This window comes from Pteronotus mesoamericanus, unplaced genomic scaffold (genome assembly GCF_021234165.1).
Source record: "Pteronotus mesoamericanus isolate MK-2021 breed Mesoamerican mustached bat unplaced genomic scaffold, CSHL_Meso_final contig_163, whole genome shotgun sequence".
Lineage (NCBI taxonomy): Eukaryota > Metazoa > Chordata > Mammalia > Chiroptera > Mormoopidae > Pteronotus > Pteronotus mesoamericanus.
In genome coordinates, this window is record NW_026555064.1 from 15,968,666 (window position 1) to 15,989,288 (window position 20,623).

Consider the following 20,623-nt stretch of genomic DNA (forward strand, 5'->3'; position numbering starts at 1 on the left):
TCCTGGCGGGAAAGCGGTGCTGAGGACGCCGGGAGATGGGCGGTGCACCACGTGAGGGCCACGAAGCTGCGCACGCGTTTCCAACCGCCTCCCCCAACCTGCTGATGGCCACGTGACTTCCGGCACGTGACTCCCCTACACGCCACTACTCGATGCGGTGTCGGGGTGAAGCTGGGTGCTCTGGCGTTTGCTTGCTGCGAGCGGGGTGAAGAACCCGTTGGAAAGAGGCAGAAGTGGGGCCGGGAGAGCTGTTTCAGTGCAAGGATCGTTTGTGTACCAAGTGGGGATTAATGGGCCGTAGTTTTATTCCCAGGGTTACTCTAAGGCTTTCTCTTAAAAATTGCTTTTATTTCTGCTTCTTTTGTTTTGTAGGGGCCCTTTAGTCACATCATTATTGGCTTTGCTGATTACACCCAGAAAGCATAATTCAACGTGCTCCTTTCTCTCGTTTTATTGAAATTGGTGATTCTATCCAGAGTGGTGCTTCTCAGTCCACATTGCACCTTCAAAAGAGATGGGGAGTAGCGTTTAATTTTAATGCTTGGACCAGGGGAATTGTGATGTGCAGGTTACCGGTGGCCCATTCTAGAACAGTGGTTCGCAAACTCTTTGATTTTAGGACCCCCGTTTCACTCTTAAAAACGAAGAGCACAAAGCAGCTTCCATTTTTGTGTTACATAAATTGGTATGTCCCATTTCGGAAACTGAAACATAATTTAAAACTATTTAAGATAAAAATACACATTTAAAATAATTTATCAAAACAAAAAAATGGAGCGAGAATAGCCTTGTTTGATATTTTTTGGAACTCTCTTTGGTAGCTGAAGAAAAAGACAGCTAGATTTGCATATGAGGGGGGCCCCTCCCAAAAAGCAGTTGTCCTCTGGAGGGCAGGCCTCTTACAGGACAGGCTCCCCTGGCCTGGTGACTGTTCTAGGAACCCCTCTGTACCAGTGCACCAGCTGGTGGTGGTGTGAGAGGCTGCATTTGGCTTCAGTGAATTTTTTTTTTAAGACTCTTTCAAGGTGTTTGCCTATTTCCATAAGGTGATTTATAAGCGTCCCTGCCTGCAACACACGGCTTTCGGCAGTTTTTGACCAAAAACGACATGACCCCCCCACCCCCTGCCCTGTGCCCCACCCTCCCTTATTCACCTGATCTCATCCCAAGTGGCTTTTTTCATTTTCCCAGATGAAAAAAGTCCTCCAAGGGAAATATTTTGCTGACGTGGAAGAGGTGAAACCAAAAACGGCAGAAGCACTAAAAGGCATCAAAATGGATGTGTTCATACACTGTTTTGAGCAGTGGAAAAAAGTCTGGATAGGTGTATTGTATCAAATGGAGAGTAGTTTGAAGGAAACTGAAGTTTAAACATGTAAAAATAAATATACAATTTTTTATAAATAAATTCGGTTTATAAAAAATTAGGTTTCTTGGGGTTCCCCCTATAATTGCCTTCCAGCCAGTTGCAATGTCACACTTCGTGTGGCTGCTGGAAAACTCCACTAAAGAAAAGGCGAGAATGAGAAAGGAACTGGCAGTTGTTGTCTCAGTTATTACATATTAATGAAAGTTTTGACGTTGTGGAGGCCCTGATGTCTGGGTGACACCTACACCTCTCGCCCACCCACCACACTTGGAAACCTCCTCTGAGGCTGATCAGACTCAGGTTTGACTGTTTGGGCAAGAATACTCAGTACCGCATGTCTGTCTCTAGTTCCTTCTGCCTCCCTTTTTAAAAATCCGTGTATCCTAGAGATCCCTCTGCAATCTCTTCCTGGTTCCTTTTTATACCCTGTTGGATGGTTTCTCATAAATGGGGACCCCATTTTATCATCCCTCACTCTGCAGGACCTGCGGAAAACCTGAGTTACTGACATTTTTGAACTTAGGTTTTAATTTTGTCTTCATTCTAGGAAGTGTGTTATAACATTTTCCATGCTAGTGAAAAAACAAATCTGTAGGCCAAAAGGATTCCAGAGTAGGAGTTTTGTTACTATTTTGATTACCTCAAGTAAAACAAGCTGGCAAGTCCTGCTGGTCTGGTGTTTCATGCTGCTTTCCTTTGCAGAGCGGCCTGTTCCACTCGTGACTGGTTTTTCAGCCTGCGTCTCTCTCCATTTGACTTGTTGCCACCAGATTAATCTTTCTGAAGCAATTGCATTATTCATTATTCCTAGGCTTAAAAAATTTAAAGTTGTAAAAACTTCTTTCATTAAAAAATTTCAAGTTTTTCATTGCATTGACCTCAGGATCCTTTGTGAAATCCACCGCAAATTCAAGAAATAAATGGTTGGTGTTATACTTGCAAAAATCTGAAAAATGAAAGGTTTCAATCTCCTTAAAGGGAATTTGAAACGTTAACAAGTACACAGGGAGAAACTTAAGGGGGCGATTACTTGACTCTCACTCCAAGGTGCCAGAGAGGTCAAAGGAAACATCTCTGGTTACAGGGAACCTAAGTGTCTCAGAGGACAGAAAAGCTGCTCCTTAGGGCAGTTCTTTCTTCCTTTCTTGCTTCCTTTTCTCCTCACCCCTGCATTTGACTCTGTAGTTGAGTATGTTTATAACATATTCATTATGATATCATCAAGCTTATTTATGATAGACATTCACTGACAGAAGGCAGCAGAACTGAATGTACTTAGAAATGTAGCTTTTTTGACCTTAAGAGCTTTAGATCAGCTCTTTTCAATAGACTGAGCTGAAAACATTTATTTAAACTTGCTGCACTGCATTTTACTTACTGATTGAGGGAACAAAAACAATGCTGGTGATTTATATGTTAACATGAAAAGTATGGAGTCTCCGAGCCTTGGTGTCCTCACCCCCACTGAGGGCGGGAATCTTCAGCTGTTCTGTTCCCCCCACGGCTGCATCCCCAGCACCCAGAACAGCGCTCGGCACAGAGGAGAAATTCGATAAACATTTTTCGGGCCAATGCATGAAGAGGCAACACAACCACAAACAAATCTCCACACCATCTTTATTAAAAACAATCAATAATGTATAAAAATAGCCGCAATTATGTAGACTATAGAAATATAGCTATAGAAATTCAATCATTTTCATACAGTTTAGTGTATAGACTAAAGTTTTAATAACATTGAACAATATTTTTAAAAATAACCAAAGTATAAAAATCCTTGTTCTCAAAAGTGTTTAGTGCTGAACACTTTTCCTCAGCTTCTTTCCAATACCTTGTACAGTAGCAGGGATGACTTAGCTGACTCCTTGGTTTTCAACCCATGGATATTTGGTAATAATAGTAGCAGCAGCAGCAGCTAACACTTGTATAGCACATAACATGTGCCAGGCACTATTTAGTAGAGGGAACTCACACACAACAAATAATTATTCACAATATTTTCAAGAATGTACCAAGCAGACAAACCTACTAAATTGGTTTCATAGGCTTTTCCCCTTTATATTAGAAATATAAAAAAGGAGGCACTGGAAATTTACTATCTAGTGTGTATATATCATCATTTACAGTCCCTTGGCACAAATAAGAAACTCTCTCTTGCTAAGTACAGTTCTCTAACCCCACAAAAATAAACCAATGACAGTTAAAGGAGGAGGAGAGAGATGGAATTTTGGGGGACTAAAAATATAGGGTGAGGCAAAAGTAGGTTTACAGTTGTGAGTACACAAAATCCAGCTTATTCTTGTATTATTATTTGTTAATTATTGTATTATTTTCCATATGAACAACTCTAAACCTTTTGCCCCACCTTGTATATCATGGTGATAAGACAGTACTTGATATTTAAAAAAAATAGTAGTTATATAATCTATTATATTAATAGTCTTGGTGAAAGAGACCATGTGCAGGATGCTAACAAAATCCAAGTTAAGAATGTTTCCATACCTGCTAGAGAGTACACACCTCCACAGTGTGAGCACTGTCACTTTGTCCACTTTACTGAAGAAAGTGGTGGTAGACAGGCATTTGTTATCCAGTAGTCAGACTGATCTCCTTTCAGATGTGACTATGAACATATTTGGGAAAAAGGGTCCGCTAAGTTTACTTGCAATGTTGCCTTAAAACCAAGACGATGTTTGGTTTCATTTTTAAAAATGTCAGTCTCTACCACATGGACATTACGGTACACATCTCTATTACAGCAAATGATTTCCCCTAATCAGCACCAGTAGTTTACTTTGTCTTTCTATTTCAGTTATTTAGTAGTGGTCAATATGATTCTGTGATACTAGAAATGCTGTTCAACAGACTAAAATTTCATTAAGTGAAACAAACAAACAAAAAGTCCATTATGATAAAACCCTAGTTTTCAGTCTGTTTGATAATCTCAGGTGATCAGTAGCTGCATTTATTAATAATTCTCAATATTAAATTAGGTCATGGTGCTTTGGGGGAAATATCAAGGAATTTAAGACATTCAATAAATACTTTTAAACAAAGTGCCTTCATACCCATGATGCCTTAATGCCCTGAGCTCAGAGAGGTACAAAGACTCGCTCCTGGTCACGGCACTACTTAGTTACAGGATCTGGTCATGCTCCTCAGTTTCATGATTCTTTCACCAGACTCAATATTAGTCTTGAGATAAATACACAATGAATTGGGTACTTTTCCAAGATAAATATTTCCTATATTATTTTTATATAAAACACCTCACATTATTTCAAACTAGTCAATAAATTAATGTTATATACCAAAATGGAAATAAGTTAACAATTCCTTCATATTTTGATCACAAAGCTTTTCAAAAGTTTCACAATAGTACATAAGATCTAGTGCATAAAATCCAACAGCAAATGATCTCAATATTCAACAACACTATGTTCAACACTGAACAGCGAAAAGAAGCAAACCCTTGTCTTCTGCGTGTGGATTTCAGCGATCCTGAGACTCCCCAGTGCTCCACGGACAGTGTTGCTCTGTGGCAACACAACACAGCTACAAGGTCAACCCAAAAAACAACTTAAAAGCCATTTCAATGGCAATTTCTGTGACTGAGTCATGAAAACAGATGTAAAGTTCTTGAACTTTGGGATGAAGAAACAGTCTCCTGTAGAGAAAAGCACTTATTTTAGAAATTCAAAAAACAAAGGAAAAAAAAGTTCACTTTCAATTTACCTTTTGTTTCTGAAAGTATCGGTAACAAATTAAAACACTAATCTAAATCTATAGTAGAGAAGCATGCAGCTAGATTTACTTTTAAATAAATAATATATGCTTAGGTCAATTGTTTTTATTTTTCCAGAGTGTAAAAAGCCTATTTTACTAGTATGTATTACCATAACCCTCAGTTTTTAAGTATTAAATTCAGTTATTATTATGATAAAGCCACTGGTAGTACCACCATCTTAAGCACGACAGTTCTTGTCATTTACTTTCTAAAGTTTAATTATTATTAAAACATTTTATATATATGATAGCTCATTTTACAGATAGTGTTGAATTGGGATTAACAGTGAAACTTTACTTGGTTTTCTTCAAGAGTTAAAATATAAAATTAATACTGCTGTATCCAAATCAAACTATTTAAAGCTGGGCTAGTTCTGCCTGACTTCCATAAATGTCTCTGTTCTATATAGACCTGCACCATCAGAATTCAGCACCTCTTGATTCTTTTTATTCCAGCTGCTGTGAATGCAGTTAAGGCTCCTCTACACGCTTGCCTGTGTGCCTAACGAACTGTTCCTGTCTCTATTCTCTTGTGTATCCATCCACACCATTCCATGTGCTGCTCCCGGCTTAACTGTCCAGTAGTACAGCTCTGATCACAATACACAGAACTGAACTTACGCTGATGCTCCCAAGCTTGGTTGATGACACATCAGAATCACCAGGGAGCTTAGCAGGGTGGCGTGCAGGCATCTCTGATTTTATCACGTGACTCAAGTCTGTCTGCCTATCTATTTATCTAACTATATATCTCTCTATATAAACATATGTATAGCTATATCCATATAATACATCCATAAATCTATAGATACCTGAGCATAGTTTGGTTTTTTTTGCTAGATGCAAGGCCATCAGATGCAATGCATGCGACTCTACCTTTCTGTTTGCCACACCACCCACCTACCATCACAGTTTGCCAGGCACAGCTCCATTTACTAAGTTGTTATGTATTTATTAATATACGTGCTAGGTGCCAGTGCTGGCCAAGACAGACCTCACAGAGCTGACATTCTGGTGAGGGGGAGAAAGACCATACACAAACAAGAAAATAAATAGTAACAGGGTTACATAATAGAGCACCACTCTGTAGCACTTTTAATGCAGGGAAGAGATTATGGATCCTCTGTTTCAGGAGATAACCTGTCGGCACTGGTGTGAATGTCAAGGAGCCAGACGCAAAGGTTAAGAGGCAGAACACCCCCCAGACGAGGAACAGCAGGAACGAGGCTGGATTGTGCCCATGCGCGGCGCAGGTGGGCTGGGGGAGGACAGTGACTGGCGGCGGAAACAGGCGTGGGCAGCAGCCAGTCAGGTGGCGTCTTGTAGTTGGTAGGGGGTGAGAGGGGGGAGAGTGAAGGGGAGAGGGAGAGAAAGGTGGGCAGAAGGAAAGAAGGAAGGAAATAGCCCTAAAATTGGGAAATCGTTGTTTTTTAGTTTATTACTAATATAATTTTGTAAGAGAACTGGCTGAGCTTTTTGTCTTTAGCAGAAAAAGACTTGGGAGGAATTTAAAGGACTTACTTAGCAAATACAATAAAATTCTAAAATAGAGTAAAATAGTATAGTTAGACTAATAATTGCACACCTGTATCTTAAAGCTTTCTCTCCTGGACCACTGCTCTTCTTTCTCTCCCCTAGCACTTCACTCCACTCTCAGATGCTCTTCCCCACTTACCCGACCACCCAGTACGCCATGACCGGCGCCGGTTTCCTCTGGTCGGCCCAGTTTTCAGGTGAGCACTCAAACAACACCCCGTGTTCTTTCACAGGGTTTGGAGGAGAGACGGAATCGATGGAACCCGAAGGGTCTGCAACATTTGGTGCTTTCTTTTTCTGCAAATTAATAGGTGTTATTAGTATTAACGGGTATTAATAGTGTCACTTCAAAATGTTTTCACATAGAGATCTGAATTGGCTGATCCTAATCCTTAAGAGCCTGTAACGACATTCTTCTCCTTACCTGCAGGAAAATTTCTCCTCTTCCTCATACTTAACTAAAAATACTGCCTCCTAAGAGAGACTTTACGGATCAAGTGTCCCTTGACTCTCCCAGGGAACATTTTGGTCATAGCTCTATATTAGTAGTGCATTATATTGTATTAGCAGTTTATAGGTCTGTCTTCCCCAGTACATCGTAAGATTCTTTCTCAGGGCAGAGATGGTCTGCTACTCATCTTTGTATTCTTTTAAAAGTGCTTGGTACACAGTAGGCGCTTAATGAATAGATTACTAATGAGAAGATTACTACGTAGATTATTTTTAAAAGTACTTAAAACACATTAAACTTAAAGCAGTATTGTCTCTTCCTCTGATGTACTCTTTGTAAGTTTCCCATTGATTAAATCACTAGCAAAACGATGGCGTATGTGGAATATAAAGACTTTTTGTAAGGCTCAGGCCAAAACAGTAGAATGGCCCTTGGTTCTTTTTTCTCTTTTAACCCACCAACAGACCCTTTGGCTCACCCTCCAGGACGCACCCGGCATCCAGAAGCCGCCATGCTTCCTGCTTTGAGAACTTCCATAGCCTCCTAACTGGTCCCTCCTGCCACCCTTCTACCCTATAGCCCGGGTCCTCCCGCAGCAGCCTGAGGGAGCCTTTCAAAACTAAGGATCATGGCCCTGCTCTGCTCAGAGCTGTCCAAGAACCTCCCATCTCCCTCAGAACAAAGCCCAAGTCCTCGTCTGTCCGGCCACGCGTGACCCGGCCCTGCGGCCTTGGCCGTCTCCTGCCCACGCGGCCGCTCTGTTGCTCTCGGCCACGCTGACCTCTGTGGCTTGGCACCGCTGGTCCCTCTGTCTGGAAGCCCTGCCTCCAGATTCACCACTGGGCTTGCTCTTTCACTTCACTCAGCTCTCTGTTCACCTATTACTTGACATGACCAGAGAGATCTTTGGAAATAGCAGCCCTCACCTCTCTTCCTCCCCATTTTATTATTCCTTTTGTAACGTGTCCTACTCGACATATTTCACTACTTGCTCATTCGTTAGTGGCTCCTATCAGAATATAGGCTTCATGAGGAAAGGGGGTTCGTTTTGTTCACTGACGTATTGCCAGTACCTAGCATAGTGTCTGGGATAGAGTAGGTGCCTCAATATTTAAATAAAATGGGGAATGTTAATTTATATTACCACATATTACTGAATAAGCTAATGGGATGCTCCCTTATAGAATCTACGAGTTGTGTTAAATAGGAAAGGAGGAACATAAGAATGCAAAGTGTACAGGAATATATGATTAAATATACCATTTTGCTAAGTACCAATTTCTGTTAGCTTGAAGAAAAAATCCTATAAGACACAGAACTTTACTGCTAACTGAGCCCTAAGAAATTTCATAATTCAGCCTGTCACTTTACAGCTGAGGAGAGAGTAAGAGGTGAGGTTCAGTCCAGGATTCCTCTCCTAGCCCAATGTTCTGCCACCTTTAAACCCAATTTTTTCACAAATTTAGATTGCGAATACACATACTGCTCTATACATTATCATTATCTTCAGGAGGTTTTTGCCTTGGGGGGCGTCTATGACAAGTGACCAATCACAACTAAACTTCTGTGTGTCTATCCTTTTCTAGAAATACTTATCCACAAGGTACAATATTAAGTGAAATTTCATTCTGGATGGAAAAGCAAGCAACCAATCAACCAGGTGGCTAAAATATTTGCAACAGCATTGCGTCTACTGCTGTAGCTTATCCCATTATGTTCCAAAATACCCCCATACTGCTGGTTGAATACTTAAAAGAATTACCAGAGTTACCAACTGGTAGATATTACTGTCCCAGTAATGGTTGAGTCATAGATATCAAATATGGGAGCCTAATTTACATTCTAAGCTACGACATTCTACTTCGCTACATAAAAGGACAGGTCCACCATTTCCTGAAACAGTAACCTAGAATATCAAACTCAGGATTATGAAACAGAGCTTTGAAGTTAAGGACTGTGGGTATGATCCTTGTGCAATCAAGTGAGACTGGGTGACTTAAAAAAAATTTTAAATGAAAACGGTCATTACTGGACAAAGTGATTACACAGAAAGGGCTTTTAGAGAGGGTATTTGGAAATCTGGAAATGAAACCGGCAGAAAACCACACTTAGAGCAGCGCCCTACCTCTTCCACCAAGGTCCGCTGGAAAACCGCACGAATGGAGAGGCAGCACTGATGGAAGTTCCTTATTAGCTGAGGGTGGACAGAGCCGCCGAGCTGGGCCACTTCTGCGTGGGTAGGAGTAATGAAGATCCCTTGCACTGTCTCTAAGGCAACATAGTGGAAAAGTGTGTTCTCTGGACCAGACGTCAATCTTGAAAAAAAAGTAAAAGATATTGAAGTAAACTTTGAAAAATTGCTCCATTTTGAATTGTGTAGGCTCCTAATAAGATTTTTTTTTTTAAATCTACAATGTAATATTGGGAGAATAATTAGGCAAGGGAAACTAGGCCAAACACTGAATTCCCTCTTCCTCCTTTACTGAAGTACAGGAGAGGGTATTATCAATTCCCTTAATGGAGGCAAGTATTACATATTATGCAAGGATAAATAAACACCAATTCATTTGCAAGTAACCTAATCGTCCCTTTGCTAAACAATCCAAATTGGCCAACTTCCTCTTTTTCCATTGTTGGTAATGAATAAATCAGCCCATGTCTGGCCCAGATCTCTACAAGTTATAAACATGCTATCAGTTGAGGGTGGTTCACATATTTAAAAAAAAAAAAATCTTCCAATAAATGAAACACATTTAAGTTAGCAGCATTAATACCATGCTAGTTAAATTGACAATCCTGAAGAAAAATAAAATTATTACCAACTGCAGAGCTTGGTTAATATTCTCAAATACTATAGCAATTACTAGTTGTATTCTATTTCCTATTATTACGGTCTTACTTTTTTTTCTGTGTTCTTTTACTATTTTCATTTCTCCATATTCTTCATCCTTTCTCTCCCTGTTTAGGTAGGTCTCAGACAGGCAACAGAACTTACACATACTGCTTATTTCTACCATTAATTAGTGAGCAGAGCCAAAGAACAACAGAATGATAATAATATACTGAATGCTCTCTGTGCACCAGGATTAAGTGCTTTCAAGTATCGAGTCTTATTTCTCGTACTGACCCTGCAGGTTATTAAATAGTACCATCCTCATTTTAACCATGAGGTCCCACAGCGAAATGGCAGAGCTTAGGTGACTATGAAACTTGCTCCACTATACCGCGCTTTTTTCTCTCCACTGCTAACTTCTGACTGAAAGTCTTTAACTCTATGGACAGCAATCCCCCATCTGCCTCTCAAACACTCAAGGTGTCCCATTCTGCTTCTAATGTCTATAGTAAAAAATTCCTCCAGTTGATTACTTTTTCCACTATGAGCACAGAGGCAAGGAAAAGGCCTATGTCAGCTCTGAGCCTAGATCCCGCCTCGGTCGCCCCCGCTGGGCACTGGGAGTGAGCACTCCCGATCACCAGCACCCTTATCTGGGCGCCACGCCACAGCATCTGAGTCTAAAAAGAGTAAACTCGACTTTAAAAATTAGACACATAAAAGGAAGGTTACCTGAGGAAGAGAGAGAAAGGGTGGTTTTCACATTTGAACTATTACTTGGTATGTATGTTTTTTATCTTTTATGCTTCCTATATGTGTTATGGAGATAATTAGGCAAATAGCATAAGTATTATCTTTGATACGTAAGAAATATTGTAATTACAGTTGCTGAATAAAAGCTCTATACATTATGGACTTGTACTTTCTCATTGTCAAATTTCCTTGAAGGCAGAGTTTAATTGGAAAAGAATATTATAAGGAAGTTCCTTACTTCATCGTGTTATATATTTCCAATTCTTTTTCTGAAAGGTCCTTTTTCAAGTTCCCCATATGAAATGGATTTAGAAGAGCAGACTTCTTTTTAATGACCTGAAAAATATAGTTAAGTAGGTCAGTTTATATCTAACAATGGCGTCAAATAGCAGAAATAATGTAAAAATTAATTAGCCTTCTAAGGGAACTAACTATTCACTATTTTGCAATGTTGCCTTTAAACATCTGCAGTGCTAACTTGTGTCTCTTGGGTTACCTCTTGCTGTCAGAGACCCAGGGGCCATGTCATAGCAGGACATGAACGTTCTCCCTGAAAACTTTCCACCAGGGCCACTTGGGAGCCTCTACCAAGTTTTGCCATAATTTATACGAATGTGTCCTCGCCTCCCTCTCCAGACTGCACTCCTCGGAGGCAGGGGCTGTATCTTCTGCATCACTGTATCTCCTTTGTGTCACAGAGCCCTGGGCACAGAGTAGGTGTCCAATCAACATTTGTTGAATGGCTAAAGCTTAGAGATTAATTCGGTTTTTCTTAGGAGTTATTCATGGCTCCTTAATTTGTTCCAAACAGTCTTAAACTGTATTTCCTACCCATTTCACTGACTGGGATAATGAGTGCGCTACCAGTGGGAGCGCCCCCTCAATACCCCCACCTGGGGCTCCCCGAGGGCCCTGTTGTCTGGAATCACGGGACCAAGTCCATGGTTGTTGGTACCATGACATTCAGAATCTCGTACGTCATTCCTGCCCCTTCTCAGACTCCTTCTTCGTGCTTTGTCACCTCCACCCACCCAAATGACAACTTTCAAAAATTTTCAAAACAGCAACATTATTGGAATAGGTAGAAAGCCCCCCGGGGGGGGATTAAGGATAATCATTTCGCTATAGTATGGTGCTTTTATGAAAAAAGAATACACACAGAAAATGATAAATAAGCAGTCTGACAAATGAACATGCTCTTTGCTTAACAGTCACATTTTCAATTCTTGAGTATGGAGACCACATCTTCACAGGTGCAGATTTAAAAAAAAAAACTATAGAAAAATAGAGCAAGACACACCCATCTATTTTAAGTTACTGATTCTCTTTCTGTTTCTGTTGAACCTTTTATTGGCTATGTAGTCAGATCACTAAATGCCCCACAGCGCGGCTGTTCCCTGTTGACATTGTGAACAGAGAGGAGATGACCAGGGAAAGCAGGATTAAAGAGTTCCCCTCCTTGTAAACAGTGTCAAAGCAGATGTCCTGGATATTATTTGTTATTTCTTCCTCTTTTTGGTTCTAAATCACTGGTTTCCCAACCACCACCAGTTCAAACAAAGAATGCTCTGCCGTTAAGAATCCTCCTGCCATTGTAAGACAAGGACTGGAAAGACAACTTAGCTCCCACGGCGCGCGCACGTGAATGCACACACACCCTGAGCAAGGCCCCACTCTCTTCCGAGCCATCAGCCTCTCTCTGCTTCCGTTCTGCATCCGGTGTAGTGTGGGGGCTCGGGCCGCCGCCTTCGCCACCCTCACAGACGTTGTCAGGGCCTCCACTGCTTCGGGAAGGGCTGGGCTTACGTGTCTTTAAGGAGTAGTCACCGAAAAGAGCTCTTCTGCACGTTGGGGAGGTGGCTACTTTGGAAGTACCCTGTAGCCTACTGAGGATTGGTGAGGTTGTCAAACAATCTAATTTCTCATGTGATCCGGCAAGGAACCAGTCAGCACAAGACAAGCAGGGGCTTGGAGAAGATTCCAGCCGTTCATTTATGCGGCAGTCCATTCCTTCCAGCTGGTGAAGAGTTGTTTTGACCTGATCCACGTATATACAATCTGGTCCAGGATTCCCAATAGCTTTGGATGCGCAGCCTCCAGCTTCTAAGAGTACACACAACATATAATGCCTCTATAAGGAAAACAAGTTATTAGGATAAATTTAGCTACATGAAGATATTTATATGCAATACGCATGTATCAATTTATGAATACTGAAGCCATATGGGCATATGGCATAACCATGTGAAAATTATTAAAAACTCCTCCCTCCCATTTCCTTCTTAGTAATTCTCAGCACTTCTCGGTCACCCTGGAAAACAAATTCCATACTGCCTTATCCTGATGTACCATCAGTCACTACTTTTGGCACGTGGAATTCCCTAAGGGAGCTTTCAAAGAGCCTCAATGATTGAAAGTCCTTTAATTTATAATCACATATTATCCTGAGTCCATATTTTTTGTTTGTCTCCCTCTATTCCCCCAAACAAACCAGGGGATAAAGCCACTATAGAAATGGTGACAAAAGATCTGAAGAAACTGCTAAAATCTTATCCTGGGTTTCATTGATATTTCTCCATGAGTATTGAATGGATGCTAAAGGAAAGAAATAAGGGGAATGTATCATTTTCTTGAATACTCATATTGACATGCTCATAATTTTATCATATTTGTGTATTTATTTAGCTAGTAAAAGGCAAAACAAACAAACAAACAAACACAAAAAAAACAAGAAAGAAACCAAGGTAAACTCACCCAGCCGACAATTAGTAAAAAATATCTGCCTGCAGGCTCCGGGAAGGCGTCAGTGTCTGAGGTTGTAGAAGGCTGGAGGTGACATCGAGGGAACACTTCCCTCCATATGACCAACTGGCCGATTCTTTGTCTTGCTGCTAAAGGCAGTAGGCCATAGTGGCGACAGTACACAGTGATATCAATAAGGTCATCCTTAGGCAAGTGGCTGCATATCAAATAGCCCTTGAATTTAACCACAGAGAATACAAGTCAACCAGTAGGATCAAGCAATAATCCCATAATATATTTGTAAGAGTTTTATAGGTCCTTATTCAGCTGGCTTAAAATATTCCAGGTTCAAATGGAATAAAGACATCATAAAAGTAATTATTCCTCCCCCGCCACCCTGAGGTCAACTAGGATCAAATATTTATAATAACTTAAGTCTACAACGGGTAGACAGTAGCACAAAGCAAGATCACCTCTGAGTAGTGTAAAGCCTGAGCATTTGGCAAAAGTAGAACAGAACTGAATTATGAGGATGGAAAGTGGAGAATCAGGAATTAAAAAATGAAAGTACCTAAATTCATTCGATGCTCAACTTTCTTTACTTGGAAGACAACTACTTAACATTAAAAGATTTATTAAAAAGATGCATGGTTATGTCTGAAGATAAGAAACCCGCATACTACTGCAAAAGGAAATCTGGAAAGCACCCTCTCCTCTCTTACACTGTTGGCTCTTTGAGTACAATTGCCCCTTTATAAGTTTTTAGATGCTTTAGAACACAATGAACCAGAAATGTTCATTGTACTTATAAATACGTAGCTACAAGTTTCAAGATGTTAACTTCAGGGTACCCACATTCAGAAAAAAAGAGTACATGTATTTTTCATGTTTGTAAAAGTTTGAGAAAATCTAGGTCCATTCATATAGCTGTTTGATATTCATAAAAGAATCAAGCCTCATCTTACCTTGTAAAACAGAGAAGACCCTAAAATCGTATACAGCCGCCTCATGTCGCAGTGACCCTCAGACTGGGGGAAGAAAACACAGTGGGTTTAAAAATCCTAGTTAAGCAACAACAGCTAAAATGGCAACTACGTTTTTTAATAACTGAACTTTTCATGGTACCTTTATTAGAAATCAATATTAGGGTGAAAGATAATATGCGAAATAAGTAGTTTGAGAGCAGTCTTATTTTTGATTCTTATAGGAAACTGTTGATTAGAGACATCTAAGAATCAACATAAGATTTGTTACACCAAGAGGGATTACCATAAAACAAATGTATCAATACAAAAGCTTCTATACTATACACCATCTAGAGTAGCTAATATTACCATATACTGTTTTTGAAAGTACAAATTGGTACAACCTATTTAGAGACTATTGAGTAGTATGTAAAAAAATGTTAATACATACTCTTTAATAGTAGAATTATTTGTAATATGCAAAATTGGAGATAAAGTGAGTTTCAGCAATGGAGAATGGTTAACGGAACTAGCTATGTTCATAACACAGCATATCATACCTTTGTTAAGAGCTAAGGCTGATCTATAGGAGCAGGTATGAAATGTTTTAGGATGTACTGTTCAGCAAAGAATGCAAGCTGCAGAACAAAACATCACTATGATGCAGCTTTTGTTAAAAAGAGCAGCCCTGAAGATACACGTGTATGTATATATACAGGGGGGTTGGTTTGTACATGGGGATGTCTATAGAAAAAGGTCTGGAGGAATACGTTCCAACCTATAAGAGCAGTTATAATTGGGGATGGAACTGTGGAGAGGGATGAGCAGGGCGGACATTTGCTTTTAATCACCAGGTTTGCATTTTAACCTAACATGTATGCATTAATTTTGTAATTAAAAAAAATAAAACCTAAAGAAAACTAAAAACTGGAAACCTAAATAGCCTTCACCTGGGGAGTGGATAGACACTATGATACATCGTGCAGTGGAATACTACTCAACAATAAAAGGGATCGAAGTCCTGATACATACAACGGGGTGAGGGATTTCAAACGCATTATGCTACATGAAAGAAGTCAGACCCCTGCTGCACGAGTCAACTTACACGACACAGCAGAGAAGGTAAAAACTCCAGGGATGGAAAACAGATCGGTGGTTGCCAGGGGCCAGGGGTGGAGGGGAGATGGGCTGACCCTAAAGCAGCACCCAAGAATGTAAATTATGTCTTAATAATACTTCTTAAAAACTATTCACCTCGTTGATGACACTTGAATCGCTTCCAGTTTTTGGCTATTGCAAACAAAGCTGCTATGAAAACGTTTGCAGGTCTCTCTACAGACCCAGGCTTTCCTTTCTCTTGGACAAAGAGATAGGATTAGTATGTTTAGGTTATTTAAAAATTGGCAAACAGTTTTCCAAAGCGGTTGTAACATTTTATGTTCTGAGTTTATCTTTTTTTTTCTTTTATGAATTGTCTTGATGTATCCAAGGAATCCCAATAGATCCTTTTTTAACGATAGAAAATATTGCTAGTTCCACTGCTCATTCAAATGATGTTCTATAAAGGCATGGATTAGCGTTTTCATTAAACCTATTGGATCTAAGTTCCTAAAACCCAGATATTTTAATACTTTAGATCTAAACTGCTCCTAATGATTAGTATCGATCTAAACATTCTCCATTGGTGAAAAAAAATGTATGACCTATAAAAAGTTCACCATGCTTCAATTTCTATTATTTTCACAAAATACTCTTTTATTTGCTTAGGATCTTAGTTAAGACTAAGTCACCCCTTCCAGCTAATACCCTTTCCCCACTTTTACAGCATTCTTCTTAAGAATGATCCGCCCCACTGCTTCGACTTCCTAACTTCCCATTTACTTTTTATACAAAACTAGAGGAGTGTAAGTAGCTCCTGTGCCCCCATCCCCACCCACTCCAATTACGACCAGCATGTGGCTATTTCTGCCGCACCTACATCCCTCTCCTCCTCCTCCTCGCTTCCTGCTGAATTCTTGCCAGATCAACCCCAGGTGTTATGTCATTCCACTTTTAAATACTTCAGAATGTGTCTCTGAAACAGGACTTAAAAAATATATATCCCTAATAGCATCGCCACATCAAAAGACTTACTTTCACCAAATAGCCAGTTACCAGTATTTACATTGTCTTGATTGTCTCATAGATATTTTTTAAAATTTTGTTTCTTTGAATCAGGATCCAAGTGAGGCCCATATAATGATATGTTTCTTAAGTCTCTTATAAGTAATAGGTTCTCTCTCACCTTCCCCCACCTCTCCCCTTCTAATTTATTTACTGAAGCAGCTGTCTCATCATGTTTCCCAGTCTGGGTTTCGCTGATTGCAACCCCCATCCCTCGAGGCTCACTGAACATGTCCCTTTCCCCTGGTATTCCCTGGAAACTCGGAGTTAGATCTCGGGACCTGATGAAACTCACTTCATAGGTGGCGTGTGTGCTTCCATCTGGACCCACATCCTGTGTGGCTGGCTTTTTGGTGTGTGATGTTAACAGCTACTGAAATCATTGCTTAGGCCCACCGATGCGCTGGGGGAATCGCCAAGTGGTGACATTGTGTCATTCTTTCTTGACACATCAGGCAAACCACTTCCATAGAGAAAACCCCCCTTCCATCTCTATTTGGTCACCTTGAGGTTTGGTTCATATAGGAAAGGCAGATAAATGTTTGATTCTTTTTTCTTATTTACCAGTTTTCACCATAATGACTTGGTTCTCTCACATCATCCCAAGTTGACCAATACATTTATTTTTTTCTTTCATGTTATTATGAACTCATGGACTTAAACGTACCTGATATGTTTCAAGCCCTTGCAGTTATTACCCTTACAGACACGCAGGTGGGAACCTCTCTAAGCTGTCTCCTTATTACTTGAACCCTACATTAACCCTAATAATTTTTGAAAGGCTTCTTGATTCCTGATACAACAAGAAGTTGCCAGGCTTGTCATGTATATTTTCAGGCCCAAATCTGGATTCAGCCATTTCTCTTAAAAGCCTTGGTTCCTTTTAGCAAGAAATATTATTTATGCACCATGGCCTGGGTGCTAGTCACATCCTGGACTTTTTAATTGGGCAGAGCTAGGAAATACATTTTTTTAAATATTAAAAACTGGCAAGGATGCGGAGAAAGGGGAATCCTTAGGCTGTTGGTAGTATTGCAGACTGGTGCAGCCACTGTGGAAAGCAGTATGGAGATATCTCAAAAAAAAATTAAAAATGGAAATGCTTTTTGACCCAGCAATCCCATTCCTGGGAATATATCTGAAGGAACCCAAAACACTAATTTGAAAGGACATGAACACCCTGTGTTCACTGCAGTGTTATTTATAATCACCAAGATAAGGAAGCAGCCCAAGTGTCCATCAATAGATGAGTGGATAAAACAAGTATGGGACATTTAGATAATGGAATTCTACTTGGCCATTAAAAGGAATAAAATTTTACCCTTTGCAACAGTATGGATGGACCTGGAGAACATTATGCTAAGTGAAAAAAGCCAGTCAGAGAAAGACAAATGCCATATGATTTCATTCATATGTGGAATCTAAGGAACAAACTGAACCAACAAACAAAACAGAGACAGACTCACAGATGGAGAACAGATGACAGCTAGTGGGCGGGGGAGGTTGGGGCTGGAGGGATGGAGCAGAAAGGAGAAAGGACTCAGGGACATGGACAGCGGTGCGGTGACTTCTAGGGGGAGGGGGGAATGAGGGGACTAAATGGTAATGGAAGAATATATAATAAAGATGATATATTTTTAAAAAAACAAAAACAAAACAAAAAAAACTACATCAACACTTTCCATTTAAATTCAGATCTACAGGGTTTTTATTTGATTTCATCAATACTGTATATGTCTGGTCTCACAAAGTCCAGTTCTTAATGATACTAATGTTAATTAATCATTATATATACACTATGTAACAATTATTTTTAACTGAGTAGAACATCCCAAGGCGAGCAAACCAGATTTTGTCCATGTCAAGACAGAGACCTAGCGTTCCGCATTTCCAGACTATTGCATGCCCACTTGCAAAATGTGGAGAATAATGACTGATTTGCAAAATGAGAAATCAACATTGTGGCTTTCCTAAAATTCACTGCTTCTCTTACCAGTTCTGCGAAATCTGCAGCCTCCAAGTCACTCAATGCCGTGTCTAATTCCACCTATGTGGAATAAAAGAGTAACACAATCATTTGACTCATAGTTACTTTTCAATAATGGCGATGTAAAAGTGTTCAATAATTACTTGAAGAATTGAATATGTATCTTTCTTCATTGTATTATTTAAGAACTGTCCCAAACATCTTATTTTTAAACTTCCCAATGCAAAGAAATTAACTTTACAGACATTTTTCAATTAAATCACAATTGCAAAATGAGCTTCAAATCTGTATTCAATATAAAAAAATTATGAGATCAAAAAATTGCTTTTACCACTATACTCAAAACAATCTGGTACTGGCACAAGAGCAGACCCATAGACCAGTGGAACAGAATAGAAAGCCCAGAAATAAGCCCAGGTCTCTATGGGCATCTAATATTTGACAAAGGGGGCAGAAGCATAAAATGGAGCAATAATAGCCTCTTCAACAAATGGTGTTGGGAGAGCTGGACGGCTACATGCAAAAAATTGAAATTGGATCATCAGCTGACACCATACACAAAAATAAACTCAAGATAGATAAAGGACTTAAATATAAGTCGCAACACCATAAAAGTCCTAGAGGAGAACATTGGCAGGAAACTCTTAGATATCCCACGCAGCAATTTTTTCACTGATATGTCTCCTAAAGCAAGAGACATAAAGGAAAGAATAAACAAGTGGGACTTCATCAAAATAAGAAGCTTCTGCACGGCAAAAGAAAACATCAGCAAAATGAAAAGGGAGCCAACCATATGGGAAAATATATTCGCTAATGATACATCAGATAGAGGTTTGATCTCCAAGATATATAAAGAACTCACTCGACTCCACTCCAAGAAGAAAAACGATCCAATCAAAAAATGGGCAAAGGACCTGGGCAGACGCTTTTCCAAGGAGGAGATACAGAGGTCCCAGAGGCATTTGAAAGGATGCTCAGCATCACTAGCCATCAGAGAAATACAGATCAAAACCACCATGAGGTACCACCTCACACCGGTCAGAATGGCCATCATAAACAGATCCACAAACAACAGGTGCTGGCGAGGCTGTGGAGAAAAGGGAACCCTAATACACTGTTGGTGGGAATGCAGACTGGTGCAGCCACTGTGGAAAGCAGTGTGGAATTTCCTCAAAAAGCTGAAAATGGAACTGCCTTTTGATCCAGTGATTCCCCTGCTGGGACTATACCCTAAGAACACCAAAACGCCAATACAAAAGAACCTATGCACCCCAATGTTCATAGCAGCACAATTGACAATAGCCAAGTGTTGGAAGCAACCTAAATGCCCATCAGTAGATGATTGGATCAAAAAGTTCTGGTACATATACACAATGGAATACTACGCAGCAGAAAGAAAAAAAGAACTACTAAACTTTGCGACCGCATGGATGGAACTGGAGAGCATTATGCTAAGCGAAATAAGCCAGGGGGCGAAAGACAAATACCATATGATCTCACCTACAAGCGGAACCTAACCAACAATACAAAGATGCAAGGAAAATAAGACCAGCAACACTGAAAGGAAAAGAAATCAACAGAGACAAGAGGGAAGGAGGGAGGGGCGGGCAGGGAAAGGGAAGGGAAGGGGAAAGTCAAGGAACATATAGCAAGGACTCATGGACCAAACAAAAGGGGAAGAGCTGAGGGAGGGAAAGAGGGAGGGGGCAAGGGAAAGTGGTCGGGGGGAGGCAGAGACAAATGTATTTGAAAAAATAAAATAAAATTAAAAAAAAATTGCTTTTAGTTTTGTTAGAAAAATTTTAATGTGGTAAAATTCTTAGAGGAAAAAAAACAATCATACATAAGGTAGCCTATCTATTTGGAGTTGTTTTTGCTTTTTTATCTCCTCTATATTTCTCAACAGATAGATTCTTGGAAAATATCAATGTTCTTCCCTGTCTCTCTTCTATGTTTTGTAACAGAACTGTTAATCTTTATTCGTGGATTAAAACATGAAGGCAAGTGTCCCCTGGAATCTGGCTCAGCTTAACTACCC

General features: G+C 40.0%; 1 protein-coding gene across 1 annotated transcript in view; it reads right to left on the reverse strand.

Annotated features, from left to right (window-relative positions):
* Positions 1–4,924: 4,924 nt before the first annotated feature.
* Positions 4,925–20,623, reverse strand: part of INTU (inturned planar cell polarity protein) — a 49,089-nt gene continuing 33,390 nt past the window's right edge. The window contains exons 9-16 of the mRNA XM_054561928.1: positions 18,592–18,645; positions 14,436–14,498; positions 13,483–13,704; positions 12,386–12,859; positions 10,967–11,064; positions 9,268–9,457; positions 6,831–6,988; positions 4,925–5,036 (exon numbers count right to left, since the gene is read on the reverse strand). Of these exons, the coding sequence (XP_054417903.1) occupies positions 4,925–5,036; positions 6,831–6,988; positions 9,268–9,457; positions 10,967–11,064; positions 12,386–12,859; positions 13,483–13,704; positions 14,436–14,498; positions 18,592–18,645 (1,371 nt within the window). The remainder of the gene's footprint in view (positions 5,037–6,830; positions 6,989–9,267; positions 9,458–10,966; positions 11,065–12,385; positions 12,860–13,482; positions 13,705–14,435; positions 14,499–18,591; positions 18,646–20,623) is intronic.